The 26,911-nt window shown below is 37.1% G+C and overlaps 1 protein-coding gene across 7 annotated transcripts in view; it reads left to right on the top strand.

The window, feature by feature from the left end:
• Positions 1–26,911, top strand: part of ADAMTS3 (ADAM metallopeptidase with thrombospondin type 1 motif 3) — a 258,656-nt gene that overhangs the window by 197,796 nt on the left and 33,949 nt on the right. For 6 of the 7 annotated variants that reach the window (XM_042984395.1, XM_042984398.1, XM_042984397.1 and 3 more), the window contains 7 exons: positions 17,235–17,318; positions 19,170–19,326; positions 20,080–20,185; positions 20,584–20,727; positions 21,390–21,522; positions 23,553–23,666; positions 25,680–25,825. In XM_042984395.1, coding sequence (XP_042840329.1) covers positions 17,235–17,318; positions 19,170–19,326; positions 20,080–20,185; positions 20,584–20,727; positions 21,390–21,522; positions 23,553–23,666; positions 25,680–25,825 — 884 coding nt within the window. The remainder of the gene's footprint in view (positions 1–17,234; positions 17,319–19,169; positions 19,327–20,079; positions 20,186–20,583; positions 20,728–21,389; positions 21,523–23,552; positions 23,667–25,679; positions 25,826–26,911) is intronic. The other variant, XM_042984396.1, reaches the window with a different exon arrangement.

Genomic DNA, 26,911 nt, shown 5'->3' on the forward strand with positions numbered 1-26,911 from the left:
ATCTTATGGTTTGTGGGATCGGGCCTTGAATTGGGGTCCCTGCTGTCAGCACAGAGCCTGCTTCAGATCCTTTGACTCCACCCCCACACCCTCCCCCATGCCTGCTCTTGCTCAAAAATAAATATTAAAAAAAATAAAAAATAAATAAAAATCAGTAAATGCATAGGAGGTAGTAGTCTATAGAGGAAAGGCAAGAGAGCCTAGCACCTACAAGGTGACAGGTGACAGGCCTTGTACCAGTAGCAACTTCTCACTGTCTTGGTTTCCTTACCGATAAGGTGGGAATAGCAGTCACAGTCCAGTGCTCACAAAGGAGCTCTAAAGAGGAAGGAGAAGACAGGGTTATTGTGAGGAGAAACTTATTTAGAAAATTCAAATTATATTTCATATTTATTTTACCTCAGGCTACTCATAGTCTAAATATAATCAAGAAAACATTTGAAACACAGTGTCTTATATGTCAGGAATAATGGTAAACATTTAAAAAAATTATTTGTTACTTTATTTTTGCTCTATGCTGTCCTTTCCATCATGTGACTTACTTCTTTTACAACTAGAAGTTTGTACCTCTTAATCCCCTTCACCTACCCCTGCCCTCATTTACCTGCTATTTTAAATTAGCCATGTTAATCACCTTTTTGACACAAATATATTTCATCTCTTCCAGGGCCATATTGCCTGGTGATAGTAATGATTTTGTCGTATATGAGTGCGGTAAAGTTAAAAGCTATTTGCCATATGAATCTGGGATTTTGGATACTGGAGAGGCAGTTCACTAAATTAGCACTTTTCCCTGAGGGTTTAAGGATCAAATGAATAAGTCTGAACAGGCCCTGAGATGATTTTGCTATAATTCCCTAAGAGGGAGAGGGTACCATCTACCTATCCCCCGGGTTCCTCTGAATCAGTGAAGGAGGGAGTAGTAGTCAGTTGCCTTCCATCTTCTTTTATTTTTAACTCTTTCTTTTTTGTAGATCTTGAAATTTATTCAGGTCTCATCTATAAAGCAGAAATAAACAGATATGATTATATTCTAAAACAGCATGACTAATAACCGGTTATTCCTAGATTCTTGGCAAGCTTTTTATGTTTTGAACAAGATATATGTGATATGTGTTAAGTCCTTGCTAGGATCTCATATCATACCTGGTTATGTTAAGAAATTTTAGTTTTACTATTTTGTAGCATGGCTGACTTGCGAGGAAAGTGGTTCTCAGCTATGGGGTGTGTCCCATTATACAAATATTGATCCCATTGTCTACTATGTACAATGCCTTTTTAGGCTTAGGAAGTAATCCCAATAAACACACTAGAAAATTCTCTGCCTTCTTGGAGCTTGGAAGAGGAGACAGGTAATAATCAAATGAAATAAACATGTAAGTTTAGGTAGTAATAACTGCTGAGAAGAAAAATAAATAATATTGAAGAGATACTGTCAAGGAGAGAAGAGGCAAAGTGGGGAATATTTGGGATAGGAAATTAGAAAAAGCATCTCTGAGATACTATGTGGGCAGAGATATAGAAATTCTGTGAGGAATAAAGCTGGAGAGAGTGATCCAGTCAAATGGATCATTAATTGCAAAAGTTCTGAGTCAAGAAAGAGCTTCTGAATCAGGAGTGTTTGGGATACAGGCCTAAGAGTTAGTGTTTTCTAAGCCAAATGGGTAATTTTGATGAAAACTCCTAGTTAAAAATCACTAGTAGGACAATAAAAGAGAATTGGGAGGAGAGATTAGGAATAAATCTTTGAAAGTAAAGAAATAGAAATGAAGTTTCTTAGAGTAAAAAATTTACGTAATTGGACTATCCTGGAAGTTTTTCCAGCAGTGTTCTTTGTATTTTATATTCAAATCCTATTGCCAGAGATCTGTTATCATGTGAGTAACCATGAAGTTTGCTTTACTGAACTCTGAGTATTCTAGGCAGGTAACAAATTTTTCTTGATCTGAAGATAGAGTTTATTTAAAACAAAATCTTTTGACTTGCTAATTTCTACTTAATGTGCTTTAGTACATTTACACTGTTTCTTTTAAAGAAACTATTTAAATTCTAGTGAGTTCACATACAGTGTAATATTAGTCTCAGGTGTACAATACAGTGATTCAACACTTCCATACATCACCTGGGATGAAGGGTGCTCATCACAAGTGCAGTCCTTAATCCCCATCACCTAATTCACCCATTCCACCAGCCACCTCCCCTCTCATAACCATCAGTTCATTCTCTATTAAGAGTTTGATGGCCTCTCTTTCTTCCCTTTCCCCGTTTCTTTGTTTCTTAAATTCCACGTATGAGTGAAATCATATGGTATCCATCTTTCTCTGATTGATTTATTTAGCATAATACTTTGTAGCTCCATCCATGTCCTTGCAAATGGCAAGGTTTCATTCTTTTTTATAGCTGAGTAATATTCAGTTAATATATATATATATACACATATGTATACATATATATATGTATATATACATATATATATACATATATATGTATATACATATATATGTATATATACATATATATATATATACATATATATGTATATATATGTATATATATATATATATATATATATATATATATATATATATATTCATTCTTTATCCATTCATCAGTTGATGGCCACTTGGGCTATCTCCATAGTTTGGCTTTTGTTGATCGGCTGCTATAAATATCAGGGTGCATATATCCCTCTGAATTAGCATTTTTGTATTTGGGTAAATACCACTAGTGCAATTGCTAGATCTTGGGTAGTTCTATTTTTAACTTTTTGAGGAACCTCCATACTGTTTTCCAGAGTCACTGCATCAGTTTGCATTCCCACCAACAGTGTAAGAGCGTTCCCCTTTCTTATACCCTCTACAATACCTGTTGTTTCTTGTGTTCTTGAGTTTAGCCATTCTGACAGGTGTGAGGTGGTATCTCATTGTAGTTTTGATTTGCATTTCACTGATGAGTGATGTTGAGCATCTTTTTATGTGTCTGTTGGCCATCTGTATATGTTTGGAAAAATATCTATTCATGTCTTCTGCCCATTTTTAAATTGGATTATTCATTTTTGAGTTTTGTAAGTTTTTTATAGATTTTGGATACTAACCCTTTATCGGATATGTCATGTGCAAATATCTTCTCCCATTCTGTGGGTTTTAGTTTTGTTGATTATTTTCTTTGCTGTGCAGAAGCTTTTTATTTTGATGAAGTCTCAATAGTTTATTTTTGCTTTTGTTTCCCTTGCTTCAGGAGACCTATCTAGAAAAAAGTTGCTATGGCCAAAGTCAAAGAGGTTCCTGCTTGTGTTCTTCTCTAGAATTTTAATGGTTTCATGTCTCACATTTAGGTCTTTAACCAATTGTGAATTTATTTTTGTGTGTGGTGTAAGGAAGTTGTTCAGCTTCATTTTTTTGCATGTACCTGTCCAGTTTTCCCAGCACCATTTGTTGAAGAGACATTCTTTTTCCCATTGGATATTCTTTCCTGCTTTGTAGAAGATTAATTGACCATATAGTTGTGGATTCATCTGAGTTTTCTCTTCTGTTTGATTGATCTATGTGTCTATTTTTGTGCCAGTGCCATAATGCTTTGATCACTACAGCTTTGCAATATAACTTGAAGTCCGGAATTGTGATGCCTGCAGCTTTGCTTTTCTTTTTCAAGATGGCTTTGGCTATTTGGGTCTTTTGTGGTTCCATACAAATTTTAGGATTGCTTTTTATAGCTCTGAAAAATGCTGTTGGTATTTTGATAGTGATTGCATTAAATGTGTAGATTGCTTTGGGTAATATAGACATTTTAATAATATTTGTTCTTCAAATCCATGGGCATGGAATGTCATTCCATTTATTTGTGTCATCTTCAATTTCTTTCATCAGTATTTTATAGTTTTCAAAGTACAGTCTTTCATCTCTTTGGTCAGGTTTATTCCTAGGTGTTTTGTTGGTTTTGATGCAATTGTAAATGGGATTGATTCCTTAGTCTCTCTGCTGCTTTATTATTGGTGTATAGAAATGCAGATTTCTGTATGTTGATTTTATATTTTACAACTTTACTGAATTTGTGCGTCAGTTCCAGCAGGTTTTTGGTGGATTCTTTACGATTTTCTGTATATGGTATGATGTCATCTGCAAATAGTGTCTTCCTTGCTCACTTGGATGCCTTTTGGTTTTTTGTTGTTGTCTGAATTCTGTGGCTAGGATTTTCAGTACTATATTAAATAACAGTGGTAAGAATGGATGTCCCCATCTTGTTCTTGACCATAGAGAAAAAGCTCTCAGTTTTTCCCTCTTGAGGATGACGTTAGCTGTGGCTTTTTTCATATATGACCTTTATCATATTGAGGTATGTTTCCTCTAAACCTACTTTGTTGAGGATTTTTATCATGAATGGATGCTGTACTTTGTCAAATGCTTTTGTTGCATCTATTAAAATGATCATATGGTTCTTATCTTTCTCTTATTGATGTGATGTATCACATTAATTGACTTGTGAATATTGAACCACCCTTGCAACCCAGGAATCAATCCTACATGAGCATGGTGAATGGTTTATTTAAACATATTTTTGGATTTGGTTTGCTAGTATTTTATTGAGAATTTTTGCATCCATGTTCATCAGGGTTATTGGCCTGTAGTTCTCTTTTTCAGTGGAATCTTTATCTGGTTTTGGTACCAGTGTAATGCTGGCCTCATAGAATGAATTTGGAAGTTTTCCTTCCTTTTCTATTTATTGGAATAATTTGAGGAGAATAGGTAGTAACTCTTCTTTAAATGTTTGGTAGAATTTGCCTATGAATACATCTGGTCCTGGACTTTTGTTTGTTGGGAGTTTTTTGATTTCTGATTCAATTTCTTTACTGGTTATCAGTCTGCTCAAGTTTTCTATTTCTTCCTGTTTCAGTTTTGGTAGTTTATATGTATCTAGAAATTTGTCTGTTTCTTCTAGGTTTTCCAGTTTGTTGGCATATAGTTTTTTATAATATTCTCTAATAATTATTTGTATTTCTGTGGTGTTGGTTATTTCTCCTCTCTCATTTATGATTTTATTTATTTGGGTCCTTTCTCTTTTCATTCTGGTAAGTCTGGCTAGAGGTTTATCAATTTAATTATTTTTTTTCAAAGAACCAGTTCATGGTTTCATTGAGCTCTTATGAAAAATATTAAATTTGGAGAAGCTTGGTGAAGCGTGCATAGGAATACTTTATATTATTTTTGCCCCTTTTTTGGAAGAGTGAGATTATTTCAAAATGAAGTTAAAAATAAACTAAATATAATGAAATAACCCTGATTTTATGCTTTCCCTTCTTTCATTTATTTTTCTTTAAATTTTGTAGTATAAAATGATCTTTTTTGGAGACTTCAGTTATGGATAGAGATAAGTAGTCAAAAGAAATGGCTAATGTATTTTTGCCAATCACACATGAGAAAATATACAATAGGTAATATAATAGTGAAATCAGTATTATGTATTATAGAACATCACTCTTAAATATCAACTTTTATTAAAGTATAACTTTAAGTTAAACATTATGAGATTTTGTTTAAAGTTACATTTTCATTTCAGTGTAGTTCTCTTTCAGATACCTTGAGAGATTATAACAAACAAATCGCATCTTGTCTATATGTCCTTCACTTTCTCAGCCCCCTATTATTCAAGCCAGAAAACTTCTTTTATCATAGAGATATTTTTCCCTTTGAGGATGCACTTTACTAGGGGAAATTAAGGTTGAAAATGTATAATGAAATCTAGAAAATATTAATTGAAACAAAAAAGCCAAGAAAACAAAACAGTGTCTGACACAGAGTAAATATGCAGTAAAACTTAATTAATACAGTGTTTTAACAAATATTTTAATGTTATATACCAGGTATATGGAGGTGAACACAAAAGACTTACTTCCTACCCATCCCAAGATTACAGACTAGTAGGAAAATCAAATAAATGCTTCCTAGGTTATGATACAAGCCATGCAGGGAAGCAACACTTTGCTTGGAAAGGGAATATGAGAGCAAGTGGATGATAGGGATTTTACATAGCCACGATGGTAAAGAACGCCTTCGACCAAGAAGTGATGGTTAAATTGAGACCTAAAATAAAAGGAAGAGCAAGCCATTGACAATGCCCTGCATTTTAGTTATTAAACAAAGCTGCTATGGTTTGAGTCTAGCATGCAAGGAATCTGATGAAGCGTGAAGAAGGTGGCAAGCACCTTTCAAATCACGGGAGGAGCTTGAATTCAGTTTTAAGTCAATTAAGGGAAAGCCAATTTTGAAGGCCTCTTTCTGTGTTGCAGAGAATGGGTTGGAGAGGTTTAGAATGAAGGCAAACCAATCGGAACTCAATTGTAGATGTGTTCGTAAGAGATGATGGTTTATTGGATAGTGATGATTGCAATAACAAGGGAGTATTTGTTGTAGAATCAATCGGATTTGCCAGTGGATCAGAAGGGGCCTGAGGGAAAGGGGTGATTTATAATTTTCTGGCTTAAACACTGCTGGATGATGACAGTTCCATTTATGTAGATAGGGTGGTCTACAGAACAAACAAACAGAATGTGTGGAATCAATGTTAGTAATGAAATCTTTGAAGATATTTAAAATCATCTAGTTTCAAGTGCAGTTTCAAAAGAACAGTTTCATGTTGTTAAGCATGACAGCTTATGCTACAACCAACTAACTTTTAGCCTTTGCTCTGTGCCTGGTCTTATGCTAAATATTTTACCTGAATTGTATAACACTCCTCAACCCTGAAATATGCTCACTTTTAGTCTTAGTTTATAAATGAGGAGATTGAGATTTAGAGAGGTTAGGTGACTTTCCCATAGTCTTACAGCTAATAGGTAGCAGAGATAGAACTTGAGCCTAGATCTCTGTCTTTGGAGCCCAGTGCTGTTTCCTCCCTAAGCTTTACTGCTGTTGTTACAAAGTCCAGGCTTTTTGCATATCTCTTGCCAGATAAAACTCTGATGTCTTTCCTTTACCTGTTTCTGTGTCTTATTAAAATACCATTCAAGTCATTGAAGTGAGAATTCAGTACCTTGCTAGATTGAATCAAATCAATTAGCAATCTAGTTTAAGATTCTCTGTAATAGGGCAGTGAAGCAGATTTTGTGGTTGGGAGTGTGTGTTATTTTCAATGTGCCAGAAGTTCCTGGTCACTAGCCCTTTGCTATCTGTGGCAGATATCCTAACAATATACTAAGATCTGTGACGTGATCTGGGTCTATTGTGCCTATTAAAATTTTCCGTGTTCTTCAGAGAATTGAGTCTATGCTTTAATCTCAGGATTTATCAAGTGAAAAGAAAACAATTCACTTAAAAGGTACTTCCCAGTGTGAGAAATAATCATACTTCCAAGTATCATTAATTAAGAGGGAACTCATTTTTTTTTTATATTGAAGTCAGCTACTTATGATGTACAGTAAACTGATAACATCGTTGTGTTATATGCACATGGCAGGCTTCCCTGCTTAATATTTTTAAAAGAAAATAAATACTCCATGGAAGTACTCCGGTCCTAACAAAGCATTAGTAGATTTAATCAAGGGTTAGCAGGTATGTGTGGGTACTGGTTAATTAATGTGATTAAGTGTCTGCACTGCTTTTGATTTCTCAACTAATGTTTCTTAAAACACTGAACGTGAGTTCACTGAACAACGCAAATTTATGTGGGGAGTACATGTGTTTAGGCAACCTAAGCAAATCATGAAACAGGTTTCTGTTTCGGGTCATTATCTTTAATCCGTTTCTAACATTAGAATTAACATCAATCCTCTAGATATTGATTGACCCAGCATCCATACTTTTCTATAGGTCAACTCCTGTTTGCTTCTAGGGAGGCAGAAATTTATAAAATTTAGCTCCTTTTCACAAGGAGCTAGTTCCAGCAGGCAGGCGAAATCAAAAAATAATAATAAAATGTGATAGTTTCTTAAAAAGATTCAGTCACAAATTATTGTGTAGACATTAATTGAAAAGAAGGGGATGTGGTTTGGCAAATAATGCCAGTGGCAGATGGAGTCTTCATAGAGGAGATGCCATTTGAGTTGGACTTTAGAGAATGAATTGGCATGTCCCTGCTAGAAAAAGGGAAGTGGGGAACAGACTGTAAAAAAGTACTAAAAGTTGTAGTTCATGGTGTCTTCAGGGCCACTGGAGGCTTGTCTGTAGGTAAAACTGAATGGTATTTAGGGGAGATGGCAGAAAATGAGGCTGGATGGGGAAACTGGGGTTACCTTTAGAAAAAGAAGGTTTGTGCCATTCTAAGGCATCTGAATTTCACCCCACTAATGAAGAGTCAGAGGATTTTAAAGAAAATTAGTGACTTTATCAGTCTGTGCTTTATGAAGAGAATCTGGATGCATTAGAATGATTTGGAGGAAGAGTCTCTGTTAGATGCTGTGCGGTGAACAGACACACAGTATCCGGAATTAGGAAACAGCCCAAACCCCTTGTGGTTTACACTGCATCACCCAGCCTCAACAAACTGTCTTCATTTCCCAATTGTGTATTGATCATACCAGGTCACAGAGACAGAGTGAAGTAAATACAAGTCAGTTCAGCCATCCCTTATGTAAACATGCATACCTTCCCTGGAGTATCCTGGTTTGTTGTTCTAGAAGACAGTCCCAACATCACAGGTTAAATTAACATAACGACAGGACCACCCGACAGTATTGATGCTTCAGAGGTCCCTTTGATTTTTAGTGAAGCATCTCAGCTTCCTCTTTCCCCTTCCCCTTTGATTCTGAAGCTCCAAATTTCCTTCCTGACATTCACTCATTTTTCCTTTGTTATGCTGCAAATATCAGACTGAATGTATGCTTCCCAGATTGATAGCAGTCTTTATTTTTTCCAGGATCCTAAAACACAGAAATGTTTTTTAGCTTCTTGAGGGAATCCTCTTTCTCATTCTTGAAGAAAGGGAATCAGTTCTACCTGATGTTCGGTATGCTTTTACTAAAGGCCAGAAGAGTTTTTAAGTCCTTGAATTGCCTATTCTTGGCCCACCCAAAGTTTCTTTGATGCTTAAGAGAGATAAACACATAATTAACATAAAAGGACAGACTCGTGCTTATTGAAAACCACCATCTGACCCTTTTAATTGGCCCTTCTGGAGAACTACTGAAATGGGCCCAAATCACCCAAATGCAAACATTTGCAAAAGTTTTAACAGGTTATTGCAACAGTTCAACCAAGCAGGATGAATACTGAGCAGCTGGCAGTGGATGGAAAGAGATAGACTTGACAGATGTCTACGGGACTGGGTAATAGATTGACTAGTATTTGTAGAAGAGGAGGGAGTAAGGGATGGTTCAGTCTTCAACTATGTAGAATATTGAAAAAAGAACAGACTTTGGGGAGAAGACAAGTATACTTTGACACATATAGGTATCTTCCCAATAGATGGGTCTGTTACTAGAGTTGAACAGATGGCTCTGGAGCATAAGAGAGATGAATTAGTGTTACAGATACAAACATTTGGAGTTCATCAGCCTATAGGTATTGATTGAAGAAACAGCAGTGGATGAATATTGGATGAATAAAGGACACGTGGAATGAAGCAGTGGATGAATAAAGGACACGTGAGAAGAGGTGAGGGTTGAAGACAAAACTTTGAGGCATGCTGACACGTGTGAGCTAGGCAGAGAAAAGGGAGCTGATATCAACAAAGAAACAGAATAGTATCATTGAAGAACACAGGGCTAAGCAGTGCTAACTGCTGTCGAGCATTGTAGATGGGTTATTTTTTTGTGAAGAGGGAGAATTGAGAATCTTAATAGAAGAGGAAAAGGAACTTCAAGAAAGGGAGAGATTGAATATGGGAAATAGAGTTGATTTTTTGGATCGGGTTGTTTGGAGCAGAAGAATCTAGAGATTGAGCACACTTTCACTGTGACAGAAAGCAAAAGGCAAGCAAGGCAGTTGGGAAAAAAGAATAGGCATCAGCATCACATAGACTTATTTGAATCTTAGTTGTGCTAACCTTTTTTGGGGGGGAAATTCTATAACTGCTATGGGTCTCAGTCTCTTTCTAAAGTAGTGATAAAGATGTCTCCTTTGCAGTAGTGATAAAGATGTTTGAGCTTTTGCGATAATGTGGGTTGAGCTTTGTACACTTGCCTTTCTGTCTCCCTGCTCTGACTACCCAGTCTTAGGTAACTTCTTCCTCTCCCTCTGGTCCTATATCTCATCACTCAGATTTATGTTCTTCAGAGCACCTATTCCCTATCTGGTATGACCTTGTCTGCATGTATTTTTTTTTTTTTGTATTTATTGATTTTTGTCCATGTATATAGCCTATTTTACCTGTTAGAACATATTCACGATAAAGAACAGAGACTCAAACTCAGTTACTGTTCTGTTTCCTGCCCCAAAGACAATAGGGCAGATGGTAACTGTTCAGTAAATATTTGATAAGACTGTTAATAAAAAATAGTCCTTATTAGTCTGAGATTGGAGGTAGGAAAAGAAGAGTTGGCAAGGTGGAAGTCAGCCACCTACCCTGAGTAAAAGGAATATAGAGTATGGGATGAGAATCCAAGTAGGTATGTGTTTGGAACTTTAGCTCTACAAGAAATGAGTTGTGGATAGAGTACCGTTTCTTCTCAGTTCTTTAAAAAAATTTTTTTTGATGTTTATTTAGTTTTGAGAGAGAGAGTGTGAGCACGGGAGGGGCAGAGAGGGAGGGAGACACAGAATCTGAAGCAGACTCCATGCTCTGAGCTGTCAGCACAGAGCCCCACGTGGGGCTTAAACTCACAAACCATGAGATCATGACCTGAGCCGAAGTCAGACGCTTAACCCACTGAGCCACCTAGGGTTCCCCTTCCCAGTTCTTTTCAGAATATTTTTATGTCCAACCCAAATTACCCAGACTATCTTGTCATTAACCTTCAGTTTGCCTTCAGTAAACCAAGTCTCCATTTCTTTTTAAAAATCATACTTAGGTCTCATTTATTTTCTTCTGTATGAATAATATTAATGATGGCTAACAACTTTTTGTTTTTACATTTGCAAGGGCCACCACTCTTGAGCACTGTACATCTCTGAGCTCATTTATTCCTCTCAACAATCCTATAAGGGCAGTGCTATAATTCTTCCATTTTACAGATGAGAAAACTGAAGCACAGAGACAAATAATGTGCCCAAGTTCACATAGCTAAGATCAAACTCAGGCAGTCTGGCTGCAGAGCCCACGCTCTTTTTTTTTTTTTTTTTTTTTTTTTTTTTAGTGTTTATTTATTTTTGGGAGACAGAGAGACAGAGTGCAAGCATGGGAGGGGCAGAGAGAGAGTGAGAGGGAGACAATCTGAAGCAGGCTCCAGGCTCCACCCTGTCAGCTCAGAGCCCGATGCGGGGTTTGAACCTACAAAGTCTGGGATCATGACCTGGGCTGAAGTCAGATGCTTAACCGACTGACCCACCCAGGTGCCCCTGCAGAGCCCACACTCTTAACCACTCAGCCATACTGTCTGTCTCTCCCACCTGATCCACCCATCTGAAAGAAAAATGAGTGTTGCTTTGTTGAAGCCAGACAAAGCTGTTCATCAGCTAGTCAGACAAAGCAGGTCAGATTGTCCTGCCAGGGAAATGTCCTGGGAGAAATTGTCCTGTCCGGGAACAAACCTGGAAGGAATTTTCCTTTCAAGGAAAAGAATACTTGAGTTGATTTTACCTTTGGTTCCCTCCCCCGCCCCCACCCCCGCCACATCATTGGCAACCCCTTCTAATTTAAGGTCATCTGAAAATGGAATTAATGTTCCATTGACCCCTTCTTTCAGGTAATTTAATAAAAACTCTGGGCTCAACCCTGAACACCTCACAGAAACTCTATACACACTCTACAGATTGGTTCACATGGTAAAAGGATATTCCAATTTACATATATTTGCATTATGTTGTGTCATGACTTCTTAGAATATTTATGCTTAATGCCTTTCTTACAACCCAAAAGACTGGTTATAAATTTCAGTCCTATCTTTTCTTTCCTCATTTACTTTTTCCAGTGATCTGCTCTAGCACCAATTTTCCCCAGTATTTTTTAGAATGCCAGTATGTTGATCATCAAGAAATCCTTATTTATAATAAGCTCAGAGTCCAATTCCTCATTTCTTTAAAGTCTACATGGAGGAATTTTATGAAAAGGAGGTAAAGTTATTAAGACCTCTTTCTCAGTATGCTTATACACCAGGTTCTTAAATTCAGGGAGAGCAAATCACTATTGATTATTCTAAAACTATCTGTTCTGTGCATAGGGATAGACCTGTGGTCTACAGGAAGTATAGCAATATGGTGAAATCCACTGACTCTGGAGTCAGACTGTCTAGGTTTTCATCCTTTGCTGTGTCTGGTAACTACGTGACCTTGGGCAAGTTACTTCTCTGGGTCGCAACTTCTTTAGCAGCTTTTTTTTTTTTTAAGTTTATTTATTTTTGAGACAGAGAGAGACAGAGCATGAACGGGGGAGGGGCAGAGAGAGAGGGAGACACAGAATTGGAAGCAGGCTCCAGGCTCTGAGCCATCAGCCCAGAGCCCAACTCAGGGCTCGGACTCACAGACCGCGAGATCGTGACCTGAGCTGAAGTCGGACGCTTAACCGACTGAGCCACCCAGGCGCCCCTCTGGGTCGCAACTTCTTAGATACAAAATGAAGATACTAAGATCTCTGAAGTTGTTGCAAGGATTACTTGAATTCATATAAAGCATTTAAAGCAGTGTCTGGAATCTGGAAAGCTCTATATAATATTAGCTGTTGTTTTTGTTTGTTTTTGATGTTGCTTTTAGGAAAAAAAATGCTTTCCTTGTCACTAAGAGTTGTAAAATTCTTTCTTGACAAATATTCTACTTCATCTTGACAGACTCAAGTGGTTCATTCAGTGAGATGTTTTTATTTCATTCGGTGTATAATTTATTGATTGTTACGATTTGTGATTAATTTGTAGTCAGATTCTTGGAGTTTCTCTGTTTCACATGTGTTTTAATAGATGACATTGAAAAAACAGTCTAAATAAAGATGTTTTCAGTATTTTTCTTTGCTTTCAAGAGTCAAATGACTCAGTGTTTTCCTTAGGCTAGAATATTTTAAAACTTGTGTTTAATTTTGAGGAAGTGATTTTATTTATGTGTAAATATAGGAAAAGGCAGACATAACAACTGGTGAGTAAGTACCTCCAGGTGTATGTAGCAGCCTGTACCCCCCTCAAAAATGTGCATGCTGCCATCTGCTGGAAAGAGCTTTTGTACGTTGAAACAGTTTTGAAAAAAAAAAAAAAATAAGTGTCAAATGGTTTTTCCCAAAATTTTATTATATATATAATTTAAATCACATCTTTCATTCAATTGAGATTTCTAGAAAAAGAGTCTTGAGTCTCTTTTAGTGAAAACTAAGAAGGAGGCCGTTGTATTTCTTGTTCTTTTCACGTAGATTATGAAAATACATCCATAAATCTTCAAAATCTTTTTCAAGGATAGATGGAAGGGTGCCAAGGTTTTTCATGTTTTACTGAGAGCAGTTGTGTGCCATTTTGCTCGATTTGGACAACAGCTCTTTGAAACAGGCACAGCAAATCCAATTATAATTTGCCAGTGAGAAAACAGGCTCAGAGAGCCTGAGGTCACTCAGTTTATCAGTGGCTTAGCTGGGACGGAATCCAGGTCTTTGAATATCTTATCCTTTGTTGCTGATTATTTTTTCAACTCTTATCCTATAGGTCTCTGAGTATAAAAACATTGCATCCTGTTATTAATAAGGCCTAGCAAGATGGAAAGCAGCCAAATTATTAAATACATTTTAAAGTAAATAATGTATAGGGAGCAACTTTTTTAAACTTTGAAAATCAAGATAATAAATGATATCCAATGCTTTGCGTAACACAGATACCTAATGTGTGTTGGTTTGCCATATTGAAAGAATACTCTCTGCTCTGTATACATATTATTGCCTTCTATTTGGTGATTTCTACCCATAATAATTTGTGTATGTCCCGTGATAGCTTCACAAATATGTGCTAACCTAGAAGATTCCATGATCAATTTTGGTCTCTACCGGAGTACCCTGCTGTCTAATTAGCCTGGTGTAATAGTGACTTTTGTTAAATAATACTTTTCATTTGGTGAATGGTTAACTCTGACTTTTAAAAAGTGTCCTTTTACTCTAACATTTTATAATATAATATTACCATTGATAACCTAACTTTTGTCCATTATACTTTCTTGGTATTGTACTGATCTTAAAATTTCCCAAGTATGGATGAATTTACTAATTTAGGATGATTATAGGTACATTATACTAACTGAACTATCATATGCTATTTGTCATTATCGCCACCTTTCCTTCATTTATGATCTCTGATGTGTTTCCTACATTTTATAGTTGTTGCCACTGCTGTGCAAGTGGCTGTGTCTCCCTCCTTCCATCCTTCCATCATCTTTGCCCTGGAATTTTTTTTTTTTTTACCTAACTACTTTTCTTTAGTTTAAAATTTTATTGTTCTCCTATTTTGTGTATTTACTAGCATTGCTTTCAGTCTTTTTTTTTTCCTTTCTTTTTACATCAAATGCATTTATATTTCAATTACATTAAGCTGAGTACATGTGAGTGAAGTCATGTTGCTAATTCAGAACAGCTGCCTTAGGAAAAGTCTCTTGGAATGTCCATGAGTCTCTGGATGAATGTGTTAGTGAGCGATATGTCTGGCTTCAGCCTTTTTACTTACATTGGCATTATAATGTTAGGAATTTTGTTTTAATTTTTAATTTATTATTTATTTTGGAGGAAGACAGAGAGAGTGCCAGCAGGGGAGGGGCAGAGAGAGAGGGGGAGAATCTCAAGCAGGCTCCACACTGTCAGCACAGAGCCCAGTATGGGGCTTAAACTCACAAAACTGTGAGATCATGACCTTAACCGAAATCAAGAATTGGACATTTAACTGACTGAGCCACCCAGGCACCTCAGATGTTAGGAATTTCTTATCAGATAATTAATCCAGAAGAGGAAAGGGATTCAGTCTTCAATTAGGCAGGTATGGAAGAAGAGATTGTGCCCGTGACCAAATGGTCACAAGAAATCACAGCTTTTTTGTCCAGCATTTAGTTTTTCCTTATATTGAACTGAAATCTATCCTTCTCATAGTTTGAACTTAAGGTTTTTATTTTCTGTAGATACACAGAATAAATTGAAGCCTTTTTTCATATGGCAGCTATTAAGTCTTCTTTCTAAGTTTTTCTTTTCTGTTTCCCATATTCTTCTGTTCCTTAATGTCCCTCTCTCCTTACCTCTCAAATTTTTTGAGCAATATGTTTGCATGAGTTAAATCTTTTAATTCTTGCACTAGCCCAGTGTGGTAGTATTCTTATTATGCCCATTTTATTGAGACTCAAAAAGATAGAGACCACACCACAATGAGGGGCTGAACCAAGATATCAGCCGAGACCATTAGCGTTTGGTGTTCTGCTTTTGGCCATTACGTCTTCCATTCTTTATGTGACACATTTTCTAGGTTTCTTCCTTTTTATTCTTCTCTAGATATACTCATGTTTGTCAACATCTCTTTTACAAGATATCATAGATAAAATGTACTCAATACTTTAGGTACACCCTGGCCTCCAGAGGGGATAGCTTGTCCCTGGGTTACCTGCCTGCACACCTGTGCCCGGCAAGAGCACATTTTTTTTTTTTACCTTGGCTTATCTTGAACAGGGATTAAATTGGTCTTAGCATTCTATGTGTGTATATGCATTTGTAAAATGTATGTGTGTATATGTCAATGCATTTTTCTGTGTGAGAGGATTCTACATCTTTTCTTGTCAAACTGTACTTTGCCTTCTTTAGCATATACTAGTTTCTGTAGGTTTTTTTTTTTTTTACCTCCATCTTAGCTGTCTTCTTTTTTGTTCCATCTGAATTTAGTAAGTATGCCTTTAGTCTATATTTAAGGCCTTCATTTTTTTAAGGTGTTCTGTCAAGTACCATTAGATTCTTGAAATATTTCAGTTGAGATATGTTAGTCTGTTTCTTGGTCAGTGTGGTAATTTGCAATTTTATGATTCATGAATTTTGTGGGATTGTTTTTAGAACATTCTATCATTCTTGAGTTGTATTTCTTTTTAAAGCCCCTTTCTATGAGATTATGGTTATCTTTTCTCTGTGGGTTTTCAATTTGCTGTGCTTGCTGTCCAAGTCTCCTGGATTTCAAGTCAAATTGCAGTTAGTTTTCCACCCCTCTTTTAGTTATTGTGACAAATGTTGGGTCCCTATCCATGGGAACAGCTAAGAATTTTTCTAATCAGATAACTCCACCTCTCCCATTCCTGCTAACATTTGCTAACTTAATAAGCAATCTTTTTTTTTTCACACTTATTTTGCACTGTCTTAATCAGAAGACACAATGATGGTTCACCTTAGATTCATATCTGCCGACAGTTGACTGTGGCTTTTGCATATCAGTTAATCTCTACTGTCTTCACCTTCCTCATCTGTATAAATGCGTGTTGGACTGTGATTTTGAGGTTGCTGAGATTATGATTTTAAAGCATGCCAAATCACTTTTAGAAATGTCAGCCCAACTTTAGAAATTAAATAAAAAGGAATGACTCGACTTTGCTTTTCTGAGCTATACCCAAGGGTGATATTCATCTAATATACACTGATACAGGACCTTGGTAATTCAAATATTGAAGGACTTCTCACACTGTAGAACTTCTAAATCACCGTTGTCCCAGCCGCACACTTCAGGCTACCCACTCACTGGCCTGCAGATAAACCACCACAGCTCCTGCTCACCAGCTCTGTCTCCATGAGCTCTCCCAACCAGATTAGGACCCGTGGTGGTGACATGAGGACCCAGACAAATGCCTGCTGTCTGATTCTCTCTACATGGCCGTGACTCCACACAGCTAGTAGACTCTTGCCAGAGTCACCACCCACATGTGGTTGCTTTTGATGAATTGCGGGTTATAGCACATTGGACTCTTTCTAACACAACAATAGTTTAATGAAGCCCTTTGAAGGCATAGTCTCCATGTTCATGGTACTGTGGGGTTTACAAAATCAGTAATTCACATATCAGAGAATTGTTCCAAAGCTAAAGGTAAGTAATTTCAGGGTTCAGCTTAAACCAAATTAAAAAAAAAAGTGACTTGATTCTAGTACTTGTGATTATATGGCTGGTCCCTGAAATGCTGTGCCTCTCATAATCATTGATGTGTTACCTTTCTTTTAGCAAGTATCTGCTTTGTTTCTAGGTGAATGAAATTTACCATGATGAGTCCCTTGGAGTACATATGAATGTGGTCCTGGTGCGCATGATAATGCTGGGTTATGCAAAGGTAAAATGCCCTAAAATATGTAAACTGTGAATGTTAAGGACTGGGTTAGCAAACAGAAGCTTAAATTTTTGAAGCTATAGCTAACATGTGGCACTGATGTCTCACATAGACTGAGGAAGAGAAACCACCACAATGAGTACACATCTCCCAATCTGAGCAGATAATGATTTTTGTGCTGATGCCATTTGCTTTGTTCATGTGACTAATGGATTCAGATATTTTGACTTTAGGCATGGCTGTATGAGTGAAAAAAATGGATACCATTGTCAGAAAAGAGAATTTCTTTAGTCTACTATTATCATCAAATTTGTGATTCACTTATTCATTCAAAACATCTATACTGAGTGCCTACTATGTGTCAGATGCTTGTTTCTAGGTGCCTTGAATATATCAGTGAAGAAAAATAGCAAAGATCCTTGCCCTTTCATGATTTGTTAAAAACAATTATTTTATATGTATATTTTCCACTTAGGAAAGTGAAGTATACAGTGGATATGCATTTAGAAGAGCTTTAATCCTTTTGCAAACAAAAAATTAGGTCAAAATGTACACAGTAGGAATTTCATGTAATATAACTAACTTCAGCTGGCTTTAAAATGGCAGTAGATGTGCCTGTGCTTGGAAGTAATGAAATGGATGACCATAGTTTCTCCCTCTGAGAAAGGCACTGACTTGGCACTTTTCTTGATGTTTTAAAATCACATTCCCACTCCCATACTTAATCCTCCTGATTATGAAATACTAATGAAATTATGCATTTAACAAACAGGAAAAATCCATGTGTTTGCATTTCATTATGTATTTAACACCCACTTATCATTTTCTGATGAGAGGGTGTCACTGATGTTTACTTTATTCCATAAACCTGACCTACTTTGTGTCACTAACACTGAATACAAGTCAACTCCAGCTGGAGATGTTAACAGCCTTCGATTGGTTGTTATAGGATTTACGTGGAGAAGTATGTGATCAGCATATAATAAACCAAGCTAATTTTATTCAGAATGTAAACATGGATAATAACATTTGCTGAAATGTAACAAAACTCTTAGCTTGTTGGCCAACTAAGGACTAATTTGGGTTCCAAATTCAATTTCTTAGTCCATAAGAACTACTCTGGAAAGTATGGATACTTGGTTCTTGAAGGATGGGCCCTTTTCCTTCTGAGCTTTTAACTCCTGATCATACTATGGTGGTAGCAATGTTCCAAGCAATGTCAGTCCATCTCTTGGAACTGCGAGATAAGAGTACATCCCTCTTCATTGCTGTGAGGTTAAGAAAAGTGTTGTTGCTTTTTTCAGTGTAAGGTTTATATAATTTGACCTCTTCCCAAAATGAAGGTTTAACCAGCTTTGCCAGCTCATTGAAGAACCTGTGTTCTTCACATATGTTGATCAGTTCTGGACCAATAAAAATAAAAATAAAAAAGTTAATGAAAGACTGTTTACTTTAACAGCTCTGGATAAAAGTCTCATGCCAGGATCTTTAACCCTTTTTTTGTTGTTGTTCTTAATATCTATAAAACTAAGAAATCTGAGCTGAATTAGGTAATAGACCACTAAAATTCTTACCCCAACGATTAATATTGAGTTGCCCCATGATAGCAAATGTCAGCATTACATGTTCCCATAAAAGTGTCAGTCACCTTTCACACAGGTAACACTAATCATCTTTAAGATATCCTTCACGGGCATTTAGAATTCCCAAATAAAAGATATATACATAGGCACTAGATAATGTTATTGAACATCCTTAAATATTGCACTCCCAAATGTTGACTTCAGAGAAAGTTATGATAGGAAGACTTTGGGAAAGTTTTGTGCACTTCTTCAACACACTGTTTCCTCTTAGTCCATCAGCCTAATAGAAAGGGGAAACCCATCCAGAAGCTTGGAGAACGTGTGTCGCTGGGCTTGCCAACAACAAAAATCTGATCCCAACCACTCTGAACACCATGATCATGCAATTTTCTTAACCAGGCAAGACTTTGGACCTGCTGGAATGCAAGGTATTTCTATTAATATGCAGAAGAAAAACTTAAGGGCATGACTTTTCAAAAATAATCCTAAATCAAAGAATCCGTTCAAATGTTCCAATCCCTACCATCACTTTCCATCATGCATCAGCCAAGCATACACTTTCTTTCTATTGCTTCCAGTGACTTCTGTGGAATTCACAATGTTAAATGCCACTTAAATGCTATAATAAATTATACTTGCCTTTAAAATAATGATTATGCATTCGGGATATGGAGGGGACGCTGTAAAATGCAGTGTGATTTCCACTAACTCTTTGGAAAGGGAAAGGAGATACCATGAGAAATGATTGCTGCCAAGGAACTTTCTTCCAAAGTCAGCTTACATTTATCTAATAAATTCTGATGTAGACTTTGGAAAAAAAGTAGACTGATGAGTTTCTTTTCAACGTTGATGGAATTTCTGGCTCCCTTCATCAGTACCATCATGGGAAGGACCATTCACTAAAACAGAAAGACAGGGCTTTGTTGGTGGGAGGAACAGAATGGTAACTCCAGGCAGTTCCTTCCCTTAGGAAAGGAGAAAACGCAGACCCAATGAATCTTTTTAGAGACCGTTACCTGTGTGTGGCTTTCCCAAGAGAACGTGGCACAACACTAGCAGTGAAATAATACTGCCTCTGTTTCCTGAAAAGCCTTTTTTTTTTTTCTAGGCGAAGGTCCAGTAGTAGTGTTTAATGGGTTTTCTCATAAAATGAAAATAAAAGTAATTGTTATTCTCTACAGGATATGCTCCAGTCACCGGCATGTGTCATCCAGTGAGAAGTTGTACCCTGAATCATGAGGATGGTTTTTCATCTGCTTTTGTAGTAGCCCATGAGACTGGCCATGTGTAAGTCACTGTTGACAGCTATAAAGCAAAAAAAAAAAAAAAGAAGTCTTTTCTTTCCTGCTTCTCTCAGTATTGTTCACACTTTGGGCCGAGTACATGCCAGCCTGCAACTCTCATTCCTTGCCAAGTGTGAGGAGCTCAAAACAGGGAAGAGGTCATGTACTGAAACTAAGTAAGTGGCTCTGGCTTGCAGAGATACCCCTGTGCTTTACATAGCTATAGAATAAGAGAGACATTTCTGTCAGATGGTTCTCTATTTTGCAGTTTCTTTGACTTTTCCACAAAACCCACGTTAATTTCTAGAATGTGTATTTCCCTCGAATGACTTTCAAGAGGGAAATCAAGCAAAACCAATGGCCCCTCTGATTCTTACCAGGGAGGTCTCCCTTTTGTTCTAGGCTGGGAATGGAGCATGACGGCCAAGGCAACAGGTGTGGTGATGAGACTGCTATGGGGAGTGTCATGGCCCCCTTGGTGCAAGCAGCATTTCATCGTTACCACTGGTCCCGGTGCAGTGGCCAAGAACTGAAGAGATACATCCAGTATGTCCCCTTCTGCATGTCGTGAGAGAGCATTTACGTCACAGCATAACACAGACATGAAGCTGACTTTTAGGACCTTGGTCATAACCAAACTCCCAGTGAATGAAAGCTGTTGCTCATAATAAACATTTTCTTATGACTCAGAGCTTTTGGCACAATGATGCTATAATGTAATCACAATATTTTAAACCATAAGCGTAGAATTTAAGTGAATTTTTAACTGTGGTTTCCGTTTAGTAAATTCCTTATAGCATCTTTGACTTACGGTCAAACTTGAGTTGAGGACAGGGAGAGGATGGCCATGTGAGGCCTGCATAATGTGTCACTATGATGCTGATATAGCATCAGTGCCAGGATCTGCACCACCACACCATGTGGGGACTCAGCTGGAGACATGTATAAGGCTGTCAAAATTCTACTGTCTTCCTGAGTCATGCCTGGCTTATTATTTCTGGGATGAATAAGGATGATGGGTCTTTTTCTAGGTGGAACTTAAACCCAAAACCTTAAAACGTATGCCTTTGTGATCTTGCTATATGATGTGATGGAATTCTAGAGTATGTAACCTAAGAATACTTTTTCATTAGGATGTGATAAAAAAAAAAAAAAAAAAAAAAAAAAAAACGAACACTTTACTAGTTGAAATATTTTCCTTTCTACAGTTCCTATGACTGTCTCCTTGATGACCCTTTTGAACATGATTGGCCCAAACTCCCAGAACTTCCTGGAATCAATTACTCTATGGATGAACAATGTCGTTTTGACTTTGGGGTTGGTTATAAAATGTGCACTGCGGTATGTTACTCAAAGTCCATTGAGATTTTGCATCTTGAAATCTATTTGTGTGGCTCCTATTTGGTGAGCTTCACCGACTCACTGGTGCAAGTATAAGGTTATCTATCAATGATTGTGTGTTTGCTGTGTCACTACGTGCTGAAGCTAAGTACTATATTATTTAATCCTTGTGAATTAGTATTTAATCCTTGTGACAGACTAGATGGGAGTCTGGGAACTGGCAACCAGTTTTATTTTACAGATGAAAAAGCCAAGACTTGAGAGAGATTTAACAATTTGCTTAAATCACGCATCTGGTCAATAGGGGAGCCAGACATTGAAACTAAGATTGTCAGGCCATGAAACTTTATGCTCTATTTCTCCCTTGGTTTTTGTGACCTTCAGAAATGACTTCTAAGCCTTTGATAGGTTGCTTTTCATTAGTTTGTTGGCCAGAATTTCATACCGCTCTGACCAGATGGAAGAGTTGTGCTCGTGTATTCTCTCTCACATGACAGTCATGTGGTATAGTATGAAGGTCAGGAGCAATAGTGTGAAGGTAATGAGCGTGTGTTTCATACTCAGACGAGGTGGGTTGTCAGAATCTGGATCTCACTAGATATATAACTTTGAGAACTTTAGTCATTCTCTGACTTAGTTTCCTCAGGTGTAAAATGTGGATAACGATAGTATTTATCTCGTGGAATTTGGCACCAGGATTAAATTTGATAGTATAATTAAAGTCCTTAGCACAATGCAGGCACATAGTAAATGGAGTTCAGTAAAGCCAGTGTTCCATGTAGCTATGCAGATTAGAGGTATGTTTCACTAAATTTCTATAATGCGTTTTAGTAGTTTATTAAAAAAAGGAGGGGGAGGGGAGAAAGGAAGGGCTTTTTATATGTTGGAGCAAGCTTTATGTGTTAGAGAAAGAAAAATAAATATTTCATGGCACTGAAAAGAAGTTGATCTTCTGTTTGAAATCTTCCATGTGGAGATATCTACAGCCATTTGGTCTGTCTGTAAGGTGCACACTGTCAGCCCCTTACTACTTACATTAATGCTTTAGAGCTGAGAATTCTAAAGTTTGGCTCAATATTATGGAAAAGTACAATTTCTGCATTTAGGTAATAGGAATTAGAACAACAACAACAACAAGAACCCAGGTCCAAAATGAGTGCTAATTTAAAAACAACAACAAAAAAAGACTATGACCATAAGGCTACGTGTGGGTAATTAGTGGTATAAGCAATGAATATGTAGATAAACTGGTGTTTTGATTTTTTTTTTTAATCTAGAGAATGGTAAGATGTTTCCAGTTACAAAGAGATCAGATAAGTAAAGAGCACAGACAACTATTTGGATATTGTAATGTCGTGTTTTAGGAAGATAAAACATTCTCAGGAATAAGAATACTAATATGCTGGTCTGTTACTTTCTCACTTATAACCATAACTACAGCCTTACCTCGTAACTCATATTCTCAGCCATGGATTGTTTTCAGGATTAAATATGTGGAAAGTACGTTATAAACTATATGAATATATTGTGGCATTTTGTAACACTCAGAAAACTTGATCTCACATAGCAAGCCTTACAAATATTTTCTGCTTTGAGCCAGATCATTATGATGGGTATTTTTATTGTTTATACCTGACTAGTTCATACTTACAGGACTAAGGAGAGCTATAAAATGATCATAATAAGTTTTTGTATTTAAAATGGTCATAATGTTTACAAATTCTTTAAAGTTCCAGTGTTGTCTATTTGAAAACCATAAAAAAAATAGTATGCAGAAATGTTAAAGTGAACCAGAGAATCCCAGACAAATCATTGCTTATCATTAATATTTTAGAATAGCAGAATGAAAGTATTATTTCCTTGGAATTCTTAGGCAGTACTTTTTTCTTAACATGCCACAACTATGACTATTAATTTGAAATGAAAATATCCAAGAAACATGAAGAAACTGTATAGAAGATATGGTTGGACATACATTGGTATGACATGCCATCTGTCGGTCACTGAGATCTTGATTCTCTCTCTTCCAGTTCCGAACATTTGACCCATGTAAACAGCTGTGGTGTAGCCATCCTGATAATCCCTACTTTTGTAAGACAAAAAAAGGACCCCCACTTGATGGGACTGAATGTGCTGCTGGAAAAGTGAGTGTATCTATTTATGCAATAAAGATTTAAGATATGTTTCACAATAATCATCTTTAGAAACCTAGAAAATTATGACCATGGCTGTAGTCCTTTTTGTGCAAGACATGGTGTATGGGGTTTCATTATGATCATGTACAAACATTGTTTCCTAGGGCTGTTATAACAAATTACCCCAAACTTGGGTGCTAAAAACAACAGAAATGTTATTTTCTAATAGTTCTAGAAGCCAGAAGTCCAAAATCTATTTCATTGGGCAAAAATCAATGTGTGGACAGGACTGTACTCTCTCCAGAGGCTCTAGGGGAGGATCTGTTCTCACATCTTCCCGCTTCTGGTGGCCGCCTGCATTCCTTGACTTGTGGCTGCACCATTTCAATCTCTGCTTCCATGGCCACATCATCTCCTTCTCTTCTGTGTGCAAATTTCCCTCTGCCCCTGTCTTATAAGGGTACATGTACTGTGCTAGCATTTAGGGCCCACCTGGATAACCCAGGATAATCTCACCATCTCAGAATCCTTAACCAAATCACATCTGCAAAGACCATTTACCAAATAAGGTAACATTTACGAATTTCAAGGAATAGAATCAGACATCTTTGAGACCGCTCTTCACCCACTGCTGATAGAATAGGAAACAGCAGCTCAGCAGAATATCTGTGCCCCTGCTAATGGGATTTGATTTACTTGCTGGCGTCTCACTCCTTGTGAAAGTTGTCCAGAAATAAAGTCATGTGAATTTATACAGAAGATTTGGCCTTGTTCCTTGGGGAAAGATGTCCAGAGGTTTTAAATCTCACATTGTGTAGTCAAGGTCGAATGCTCAGAAACTGGCCAGGGGCCAAGCTACGCTACTCATAAGGGGAAAGATCACCAAACCCAAAACAAAGGCATGTTAAGAACTCAAACTGAAGAGCCTTGACTAGTTTGGAAATAAGATATTGTAGACAGGACCAAAAGCTGGCAAGGAAGATTTACATAGCTTTCAGTTCTTTTAAAGCCCTTTAAGCTGTAGTCCAAATATGTATGAACTATATTTGCTATGAGAATTACAATAATAATAATAATAATATCTGCCATTATTGGTGTTTAACTTTGTTAGGTACCATGCTAAACACATTATGTTTGGAAAAATTCAGTGTTACAGACTTTTGACTAAAAAAACAAGAGCAATAATGAATTCATTTTTGCTTTATGAAAAATATATCCTGTACATCAACTCTGAACATCCAACTTCTCTAAATATATTTGTGTTATATTTAAACTTAACCAAATTTGAGTTTTAAGAGACATTTTCATTGTATATAGGATAAAAAAGCAAGTCAAAATGTTGAAAGGAAAAGAATACCGGTTGAACACCTGCTATGTGCTGGGTACTAAAAGCGAGGTACCTCTATAGTATCAAGGTTCAGTGGTTCCCACTTAATTATTTCTTGGTCAGATGTTCTTATCCTCCTCATGATCCTTCCTGGGCCGCGGTAGTCCTCATCTAAAACGTAAAGATAAAATAAATGACCTATCTCTCAGAATCATTGTGAATGAAAAGTTTGAAACATATTTAAGTGTTTTGAATACTGTATATGCTTTAGATATGTTATTTAATTCCAAAGTTAAGGCATATATTTTTCTGTTATTGTTGTAAAGGGGTGCATATGACCCTTAAAAAGCCTAAAATTACAGCTAACGAAGGATGAAGGGTAGAATAGTACCCACTATGCAAGTTGGGTCCTCAGATCATTCTTAACTGGTTATGTTTGATGCTCACTGTAAATGTATCATTTAAAAGCTTGTCTGAGTAAATGTTATTTTTTCATTTTATACTTAAAAATGCAAGCCTAAATTATCCTGTATAGGGCACCTTATTGATATAATTGCACTGGGTTCATTTTTAAATGCATTTTTACCTGGTGGGCGGGGGAAGAAGTGAAGGCCTTTAACTGGTGGCCCTTGTATAACAACTTCAGCTTTAGCATATGCGTGATTTTCATAATTGCCTTTTGTCATTTTCCCAAGTGGTGCTATAAGGGTCATTGCATGTGGAAGAATGCCAATCAACAAAAACAAGATGGCAATTGGGGATCATGGACCAAATTTGGTTCCTGTTCCCGGACGTGCGGAACTGGTGTCCGTTTCAGAACACGCCAGTGTAACAATCCCGCGTGAGTATAACTGCTGTAATTTCGAGTTGTTTTTGGCTACACCAGAAAATGCTTCCATATTGTGTTGTTAATATTTCTTTCATGAAATACATGTGAAGTATACAACATGAAAACCAAGGGTTTAAGTGTCTGTTTTGGGCAAATCTCTATTCATCAATCTTGTGAAGAGTAGTCAATAGTGAAGATGAAAGGCTGGAGTGAAGATTAGAGGTTTTTGAAGCAGTTGCTCTTTAGAAATCTTCAGGAGCGAGGCAGAGAGAGCCTGGGCACTGAGGCTGTCCACAGGAAGCATGTCAGCGTGGGGAGTAGTTCCAGACAGGGGCTCCCACACTCTGGGGTTAGGAGAGCAACACATTTGAACAGGGCAACAGAAAGACCTTGAAGGAACACCAAGGAACTGTTGGGGAAACAGCTATCCATTCACTCCCTCAAACTAACTATATTGGATCTTTCCTTCCTGCATGCTCAGCAGATCCTTAGGACATTCTTTCTGGTCTAGGATTTACCATTTTATAAAGAAGATCAAGTGTGGCATACCTGTCTTCACAGAAGGGATGGCAGAAGTATTAGTGGAAGTCACCAAAACAATAAAAATTGTAAGAACAGCTAAGGTTCACCGCAAGCCATGCTTCTTTCTAAGTATATTAAATATGTGGACTTATTCAGTCCTCTCCATTTTCCCCTAAGAAAGATGGGATTACTTTTTGCATTTGCCATATGAGGAAACGAAGGCCTACAGCTGTGATCAGATTTCTTTGGGTTATGTGTTTTATGCATGGCAGAAAATCTATTTCCCTCAGACCATAGATACATATGTTTTTATATTTCTTTATATACTTTCACCATACACATACATCCAAAACAGACTGTTTGAAAAGCTGATTTAAGTCAAGTTTTTGGTCCCCATCTTCCCTCCCTGTACCTGACACACACATGTACTGGGAGAGGATGGCGTTTTCAGAAAGGGACTGAAATCAGGAATAGGAGTTCATTCACTTTGTGCCTACAGCTCCGAAACTCTGGCCTCCTGCCTTCAGGCACTGAGTCTGCGAGCTTCCACTGCTGGAGCAGAGCCAAAGGGCATTT

The sequence above is a fragment of the Panthera tigris genome, chromosome B1, assembly GCF_018350195.1.
Source record: "Panthera tigris isolate Pti1 chromosome B1, P.tigris_Pti1_mat1.1, whole genome shotgun sequence".
Lineage (NCBI taxonomy): Eukaryota > Metazoa > Chordata > Mammalia > Carnivora > Felidae > Panthera > Panthera tigris.